The sequence below is a fragment of the Anabrus simplex genome, chromosome 1 (assembly GCF_040414725.1).
Source record: "Anabrus simplex isolate iqAnaSimp1 chromosome 1, ASM4041472v1, whole genome shotgun sequence".
NCBI classification, from domain to species: domain Eukaryota; kingdom Metazoa; phylum Arthropoda; class Insecta; order Orthoptera; family Tettigoniidae; genus Anabrus; species Anabrus simplex.
The window spans coordinates 564,530,288-564,539,832 of record NC_090265.1 but is presented as its reverse complement, the minus strand read 5'-3'; the positions used below and the strand labels follow the sequence as shown (position 1 = coordinate 564,539,832).

General features: G+C 41.6%; 1 protein-coding gene across 1 annotated transcript; it reads left to right on the top strand.

Annotated features, from left to right (window-relative positions):
- Positions 1-1,379: 1,379 nt before the first annotated feature.
- LOC136869885 (cuticle protein 21.3-like) lies at positions 1,380-8,783 on the top strand. Its single transcript, XM_067144883.2, has 3 exons — positions 1,380-1,391; positions 8,115-8,373; positions 8,425-8,783. The coding sequence occupies exons 1-3, from the start codon at positions 1,380-1,382 to the stop codon at positions 8,781-8,783; spliced, it is 630 nt and encodes a 209-aa protein (XP_067000984.1).
- Positions 8,784-9,545: the final 762 nt, after the last annotated feature.

The window sequence follows — 9,545 nt, the reverse complement described above, 5'->3', positions numbered from 1 at the left end:
ATTGACAATTGATCACTATCAAAGGGTAGAAAGGGTCCACCTATTCAGTACTCCCTTTGATAGTACTAAATATCAAAATGAAATACATTACATGGCCGATGACCTAGATGTTAGGCCCCTTTAAACAAAAAGCAAAAAACAAGACATTCATTAAATTTCACAAATAATCTTGCGAAAAGGCATACAAGCATGGAATCCAGTGTTCCAGAAAAGCCATCGGGTTTCTTAAAAAAATAGAAAAAAAGATATATTTTCGTATACCTGTAGCGTTCCTACGTCTTCTCCGGAGGCCGCGGGTTCGACTTTTTCCTGCATCTGGGAGCTGGCTCGAGATCCACTCAGTCTACGTGATTACAATTGAGCACTGCCTAATGATGAGAAAGCAGCCCCGGTCTAAAAAGCCAAGAAAAACGGTCGAGAGGATTCGTCGTGCTGAGCATACGACATCTCATAATCTTCAGGCCTTCGGACTGAGCAGCGGTCACTTATAGGCCATGACCGTTCGAGGCTCTTGTGCTATGGGGACTCTATTTCAATAATCATACAAGCGATTTATTTTAAAACTGGGAGCAATTAATTCGTGACTGGATTTAATAATAATAATAATAATAATAATAATAATAATAATAATAATAATAATAATAATAATAATAATAACAATAATAATAATAATAATAATAATAATAATAATAATAATAATAATAATAATAATAATAATAATATGCCTCAGCTATTGTGTGCAGACATTTTGATTTGACGCCATCTGGCTGTCTGCTCGTCAATTTCGACGTTCCTTTTTCTCTAATCCTACTAGATGTCAGAATAAACCGAAACTCTCTCCGGAGATGCCAAGTCGCAGGAATTTTGCCATATAGGAGTTCATTTCGTGCTGATAAATGTCCCGAGTTTTAATGAATTTTGTCGGGTGAACACCAAATGTGTCACCAGAGATCTTTAACATGCCTACATCGTACGACGTGGAGTGGTGAATGGAATTTTTCTTGCCCTTGAAAATTCCGACTATTTCTGCGGGGTTTGAGCCCGCTATCTTGGGATGCTCTACCACTAATCCACAGAGGGAGCTCTGATTAACATTGTGAACATCCTGTAAAATACGGAAGCCGAGCGCATACTGTATGTCTTACAAAGCGATGGAATGTGCAACTACTAACCAAGTAGACTACCTTGAGTTTCGCATGTGAGGTGGTTTAGGTAACTTACGCGACAATTTCAACATGAGCTCGTTTACTTGGCCCAAATAGTTGCCTTGACCGTGCTAGTGGGCGGGGTGGGTGATGGTGGATGGATATATATGGTACCCGCGCTGCTCTGTTCTGTACAGTTCTCTTGAATTCAACCAGACAACCACCAACATTACCATGGCATTCAAGGTAACCAGTGTGTGCTCGTGATGTAAAAAAACAATATAAGACATTTTGGTCGGATAATTTTAACTTATAATCTCAAGTTTAAATAACAGCTTTAGTACGTGTTCAGAAATTTCTACAACTGTGATGTTCCTAGTGTTTGAATTTTTAATTTAAAACATGATCAGAACCTACAGTATACTTGAAAGCATAAGTGACTAATAATAATAATAATAATAATAATAATAATAATAATAATAATAATAATAATAATAATAATAATAATAATAATAATAATACTGGTTTGACGTTCCACTTACTACTTTTACGGTTTACGGATACACCGAGGTGCCGGAATTTTGTCACGCATTTTCTTTTTTGCGTGTAATAAATCTACTGGCGTCGGGCTGGTGTATGTTAACACTTTATATACCATTAGATTGAACTGGGCTCAGAAGGCCAAAGTTCTTATCGTCAGAGCCATTTAGACCTGCAAAATGAATTCTCCCTGATAACGTGTTGTACTACGGTGTCAATACGAGTGAACAGGAGCAAGTCCTACGATTTTGCTCTTTAGGCGTTCGACTTCTTTGTCCACGATCGAACGTGGAACGGATGATCAGTGTTTTGAATGTCTTTTCTGCTATCCATTCAACGCCGCACTCTCACGGGTATGTTTTTGTTGACGCTAGAAAAAGTAGCGACTGTGGCCTTTCAGGTACAGTATAGTCCCAGTATTTATTGGTGTGAAATTAAGAAAACGAGGGAAATCATATCCAGATCTGCCAACGATCGGTTTCGAACCAACTTTATCCCGAAGGCAATCTTAAAGTTACATAATCCATATTTAGTAGTGAAATTGCTCGATCATTTAAGAGATTGTGAGAGCTTTAAGACATCTACTTGAATGTGTATTTCTTTCTTTATTTACGGTCAGTTTGGCATCTAGTATGTACAGATTTTCGACGACGATGGTATGGGAAAAGGTTAGGGCAGGAAAAGCAGCGAGCATGGTCTTAATTGCGTTCAGTTCCACCATTTCCCTGGTTAAAAAATCATAGAAAAACATTTTCAGGGTTGCCGATGATGGAATTCGAAATCACAATGTCCTGAATGTAAGGTTATATATAGACTGCCTGTAACGTGGAGCCAACTCTCTCGGTTTGAAAAATGAGTTACATGCCCGATGTCTTCAATTATTCAAGTGTTAACACTAATGTTAAGTAGACACTCAATTTTACGAAATGACCGTCTCATCAACATATTACTGTTAAAACTAACAAATTGTTAATGCTTGAGTTAAATTAACTTGGCACCAGCCCAAACCTCTTAACCACTGTTACAACTTTAAACTCTGTAGTAGCATTTGAAGTTTTATTGCTGTATGGAGGTTATCTACAAACTGAAGAAGGCAGAGAAAACCTCTCCTAGGTGAAAACGATTTTTTAAAAATTGTCAATAGAAGAACACCCCAAAGTCGTTCAAGACTTGAGTCGCTTATCACACCCAATATTTGGTGATATAACCATAACCGTCCGTTATTTAATTTTCAGCCACACTCGCATACTTTCCAAATTAAATCTATAAAACAGTATTTTTCTAGTATTCATTGTAATCAAGCGTACGTAGCCTTTTACCGCTCATATTTTTTTGCTAGTTGCTTTACGTCGCACCGACACAGATAGGTCTTATGTCGACGATGGGACAGGAAAGGCCTAGGAATGGGAAGGAAGCGGTCGTGGCCTTAATTAAGGTACAGCCCCAGCATTTGCCTGGTGTGAAAATGGGAAACCACGGAAAACCATCTTCAGGGCTGCCGACAGTGGGGTTCGAACCCACTATCTCCCGGATGCGAGCTCACAACTGCGCGCTCCTAACCGCACGGCCAACTCGCCCGGTCCGCTCATATTTACGTATTCGTGGTCTCCGCTAGCCATAACCTATAAGAACATAAACCATGTGCGCCAATTACAATATTGACCGCTTATGTACAGAAACAAAAGACGCTCACTGTCAAACGAGTTCAGAAATCTCACGAAAACGTGTCAGTTTGTCTCTAATATATCCAACGAAGGTTTGAAACGCGTTCGTGAGACAGAGTACTTTTAAGTCGAGTGTTTGATTAATAACAATTGTTGGTTAACATCTTTCAAGTAAAATTTAACAGGGAGTCAAAGAAACCGTGTCTTAATGTTATAGGTTTTACATTCATTGAACTACTTTTTAAAAACTGTTTTCGGAGATACTAAGTCGCCAGAATTTTGCAATATAGGAGTTCATATCGTGCTGATAAATATCCCGACACGAGGCTGGCGTATTTGAGCTCCTTCAATGAAGTGAGCCAAGATCGAACCCGCTAACTTTGGCTCAGAGACCATCTCAGTTTAGCCTCTCGGTCTGAGTGTGTGTCATAAGGCCCTATGAGTTAAAAGGATACTAACAGCACAATTCAAAGTGACTAAGGCTGAAAGAAAGAGAGATTGCAGTGTTATTTGCTATGATCTAAAATAGAAAACCCTTTCAAGTGATGGCTGACGCACGGTGGGATATTTTTCCCATTTGCATGTTGAGAAACTTGAGAAACCCTGGACGATTTAACCACTGCTTCCTTTAGGAACATGCACATAAATGTGTGATACCTTTTTGATGACCTGAGTCTATGATTAGGGTTCTGATAGCGGCATAGAACCTGAAATAAGATGTAACATGATGATTTTTCTATTTACTTGCCAAAAAAAGCAAAGCAAAGCAAAGTCACCTCCGTACAGGCCATGAAGGCCCTTGGAGGAGTGGAAGGTAAAGGCTTTCACCATTGTTAACCGCGGCACGTGATGGGGTAGAGTGGTTAGCTCTATGCCCGGCCGCCTTTGTCCCCAGGAATTAACCTGGTACTCATTTTTGGTGTAGGCTGAGTGAACCTCAGGGATTTACTTGCGAACAGTTCCAAAATAACGTTGATACTTGTTTTGTTTTGTTCAGAAGGCTTCCTACATTATACAGTTAAGGACTCTATGATGTCTTTGAACAATTTTGGCCAACTTGAGGAGCATAAAATTCTCAAGCAAATATTTATCTGGACTCAGAGACAGTGAAGTTGAATTTCTTGAATTTCTTGTTCTGCGTAAATGGGTTCATTAAAGTGGGACCTAGACTGAGGGTGTATCAAAAATGGCGATTCATAATTATTGGCGGTAAAAAAGGGAATTAGGATAGGAACCAACTCTCCAACTCGCCCTTTGTATCCAGAGTCAACTTGGAGAAAGTAACATAATATAGTTTTGTAATCACAATTTATCAGATGGGGGCCACTGTAGCCGTTCTGCTTGGTCTCCGTTGATAATGACGGTCTGAGTGAAGGGAGTATTACTGTATATTCGTACCAAAAACTCGACCTCCGGTTTCATGATCATCAGATGCAGAAAAAGTGGCTTTTTCAACACACGGGCTACAAGATCTGCATGGTTCACCTGTACGTGAAAGATAGGATTTATCAGAGAAACATTCGCACATCTGAACAAAAGCATACTTTACAGCAGTACACTAAGCTATCGTACGTTTCTAGACTGTCCCTGACACACATGTGTTCCATTTCGAGCACATTATGTAGTGGAACGGGCGCTAGGTCCACAGAAAGATGTTAATATAAGGAAAGATGTTCATTGGAGTAATCATAGTAACGGGACTGTAAATAAAGGTAACACATATCTTCATATGATTAAGGGGGTATTTCGGGGTTGTAGTAAGGATGTAGAGGAGAGGGAAAATGGGAATTCGAAATTTTTTATATCCAGTGCTCTCCATAGTCCATCCTCCTGCCTTTGAACTTATCATTCCGGCCTGATGTTCATCACTATTAATATTTTAACATTGTCAAGATGTGTTGGGATGTTTCCCCATTGAAGCAGAGCAATAGTGACATTCTCGAATTACTAATCTGCGGTGACAGCTTGCTGGTGGTTTTGAATGCAAATCAGTCTTAACCGTTTATTAAGCGCAACCTTTCGTTAATATGTGCCATGGCTATGGACTACTTTAGGAGTCTGAGGGCGTGGTCTCGAATCATACTCAATATGTTCAAGAAAACATCTTCTCTTTCGATTGATTCATTGATCGATTGATATGGTGATGATGATATTGATGATGGTGACAAATGTTACACTAAAGGGCATAAAAACAAGTTCACATTTTCCGATAGATGGATCTGATTTGTTATGATTGATTTGAGTCTTACTCTGTGGCTATCTGTCTCGTTGGATCGGTGGTAGAGTATTCGACACATAATCCCTAATACGCGGGTTTGATTCTGGCAGAGGTAGTCCACATTTGATGGTCGGTCAAAAGTCTTGGCCCTCCATGTCATTTTTGCAGCTTTGTTTAAGACTTGTGGCGTACTCGGCGTTACCCGTCCAGTAGAATTCCACTTTCGTCGCTAGAAAGCAGCACAATTGGAACGTAGAAATTTGTTTTGCAGGTAGCCGAGATGGCCCCACTTTAGAAATCAGCAACTCGGTAGCAGAGGCCAAACGATTATTATTATTATTATTATTATTATTATTATTATTATTATTATTATTATTATTATTATTATTATTATGATTACTCTGTGGCTTGGCCTGTTAGGACGTTACCTCAATTTCTTATGATAACGGGTTCCTATTGTGAATGAGTCGATCGGCAATTAAGGGTGTGTCAATGGAAGAGACCAATGTCGGTAAGCAAAGCAAAGCAAAGTCATCCCCGTACAGGCGATGAAGGCCCTTGGAGGGTTGGAAGGTAAAGGTTTCCACTATCCGGAACCTCGGCACTGGATGGGGTTGAGTGGTTAGCTCTACGCCCGGCCTCCTTTGACCCCAGGAATTAATCTGGTACTCATTTTTTGTGTAGTCTGAGTGAACCTAAGGGCCATGTGCTCCTTCGAAAGTGGAAATCTCGTTTCTTAAATTTTACGACTTCCTGACGGAGGATTCGTCCTTCCGGGCGAACCGAGCACGTCTTTACCGCCTCGGCCAGGCAGCCCTTGACCATTGTCAGTAAGAATACCAATATCTCCTTCAAAACAACAGGCCTATTCCGGTATTCCGATGTCTTCGCATATCGTGATTGGAAGAGAGACTAAACACGCACATATAATAATAATAATAATAATAATAATAATAATAATAATAATAATAATAATAATAATAATAATAATAATAATAATAATAATAATAATACTGACTCATTACTGAAGTAGGAAATCATCTCGGAGAATGACGGGGTTGTAGTCAGAAAGAGATGGCATAACAAGTGGAGCGCAAATAAAAAAGGATTCCGAGCTTGAAAGAGCCCTGATAGCGAAAGACGAATACAGTATCAGCAGCCTTATCTTCCAAGCAGAAAACTCTTTAGCATCAATTATTCTAAGAATCAATCCCGATAAAAGCAAATTAATTTGTATTAGAAGTGGAATTCTGTCTCCTGCTGAAATCCTCACTGTAGGCGGATCTTCACATACTTAACCTCTTCACTGACAGATTTGAAGTACATTGTATTTTTTCCACGGGGTCCAATAGTAGAGCAGATAATTTTGCCATGCATCAGCAGACTCGAACAGCTGTTATTTTTGATCCAACCATCCGGTTCGGAAGAGACTTATTCCAGGACAAGGAAGTTGACCAGCAAAAGAAGAGTATTTATGAACCATTTATCCCATATCTGAGTGAGAGACATAACATTCGCATAGAAAACTGGTCTGTATCGGGAGATAGTGGGTTCGACCCCCACTGTCGGCAGCCGTGAAGGTAGTTTTTCGTGGTTTTCCATTTTCACACTAGGCAAATGTTGGGGTTGTACCTTAATTGGGGCCCCGGCCGCTTCCTTCCCACTCCAAGCCCGTTCCTGTCCAGTCATCGCCATAAGACCTATCTGTGTCGGTGCGACGTAAAGCAACTTGTAAATAAAAGGACAAGCTTAAATCATCACTTATACTATTCCTAAACGATAAAAAAATCTCGTGTTTCCTTTTTATACAATAATTTCAATATTTTAGGTTATCATCGCCTAAATTGTAAAAATTCAGGATCCCTGCGGTCATTCACGCTTTTTGTGAATCGATGTCTTTTGAAAAATACATATACTATATAAATAACTAAAAGACGATGAAGGGAAGCAGCCTTGAATATTTGAAATTTAAGGCTACATTAGTGTCTCTTCAATATGGAGCGATTAAGTATGGTATACATTTCTCGCAATCAGTAATTTGAAGTACGTAATACAGTAGATCTATAGTATATTGTTAATGCACCATGCTATATTTTATAAAAGCGATAGTCAGCACTACTGATCCGTAAGTCGTGGGCTTCAACAAAAGAAATTACCGAGCAAGTTACCGCACGCTTAGGGTCGCGTAGCTGTGAGATTGCATTCAGTAGATGGTGGGTTCGAATCTCACCGTCGGTAGCCCTGAACATGGTTTTGCGTTTCGTTTCCTACATTTTAATTTGCTGCCAGTGAAGAGCAGCCAACTGATAGCTGCATTGATTTTGACAATTGGTCAAACAGCAAAGAAGATGACATTATCCTTTGTTGCACTGAGTGGGTTTTCATAACTAATTGCACGGGATTATTGCTAATGTTTTAACCCTGTTCTCACAGTATAGACTTGCACTTTCCTTGCGTGTCGTGGATACGTAAGGTCTGTGCATTTGACCCCAAAACAATTATCGAGTAATTTTAATTATTAAGAGCGTTTTCCTTGTTTGTTGACAGCTTTTCGTACTCGCCGCTGCCCTGGCCGTGGCTCACGCCGGAGGCCCCGCCGCCTACAGCATCAACACCGCCACCGCCGACTTCGGCTCCCTTGGATCCACCCAGGAGAGCACTCTTAAGGGAATTGGCGGTAACAACGTCATCACCCAGTACTCCAAGGCTGTAGACAGCCCCTACTCCAGCGTGCGCATCAGCAACAGCCGTGTGAGCAACGACGCTTTCGCTTACGGCGCTGGTTACGGCTATGCCGCTCCCGCTCTCGCCTACGGAGCTGGTGCCGCCGCTTTCGCCCCTGCTCTCCGTGGTGCCGCCGCTGGTCTGACCTACGGCGCTGCTGGACAGGCCTTCGGCAGCTCTCTCCACGGACACGCTGCCTACGGCGCTACCAGGCTTGCCGCCCCCGCCATCGCCGCTGCTCCCGCCCTCGCCTACGGAGGTTATGCTCGTGCCGCTTATGCTGCCCCCGCCATCGCTGCCGCTCCCGCCCTCGCCTATGGAGGTTATGCCCGTCCCTCTTATGCTGCCCCCGCTCTGGCTGCCGCCCCCGCCCTCGCCTACGGACACGGTCTTGCCCGTGCCGCCGTCGCTGCCCCCGCTGTAGCCTACTCTGCCGCCCCCGCCGTAGCTCACGTATCCTATGCTGGTCTTGGCGCCCACTACGCTTTCTAATTCTCTCCCTGTATTCTTCTCTTCCCTTTCTGCTCCTCTTCTTCCTTCGACTGAACATTTCGACCTGCTCTACGCCATTCCTGGCGGATAAAAAAGACATCTCCTTTGCATGGCCGATCTACCGTAGCAATGCGATGAATGCCATACTTGTGTTGCTTTCGTTTTTTGAAAGCTTTACGAAAACTAACATGAAAATGTTATGAATTTCACTTATTTATTTCTAAATAAATTTCTTTATAAAGTATAAAACTTTGGGAATATTTATTTAACCTTTGTTATCCATTTCCTTTGTGTTCGTTCATATTACTTCCTTTGGCTGTACAGTACTCCTCACTTGTTCCTACCTGATGACTGGTATTGGGATAGCTGACTGCCACTGTACTTCAGCTAGTCTAGCCAAACATTGAAAGGAAGCTATAAAGAAGAATACTCGCGAGTGAATTAGAGGGATGTTTTCTGATCTATTTTTTTATCACGGCCTGTCATTATTGGACAGCATTTTTCTACGTAATTATCTTGGGCAAGGACTGTGAAAGGAACAGCCGTGAACTATATGTTAAATACCTTCCTGCCAGAGGCCGATCACTTCCAGTTACACATTCACCCGGAGTTGGAGGAGAAAATCCTGGAGATCAACTCTAGGGTGACCGAGCGTGGAATCTGAGTTAGCTTCGTTATCCTTTTATGTGTTTAGAGTTAGAAGGCATACTAATCCTATTTCTCAATCCAGTGACGGACCCTGGAATCGAGCTTGGGACTATC

Bases quoted from the DNA above. Each gene is read 5' to 3' on its own strand.
- LOC136869885 (XM_067144883.2), top strand. The intron at 8,374-8,424 runs TCGCCTACGGAG...TCCGTGGTGCCG, and splicing joins CGGCTATGCCGCTCCCGCTC to CCGCTGGTCTGACCTACGGC.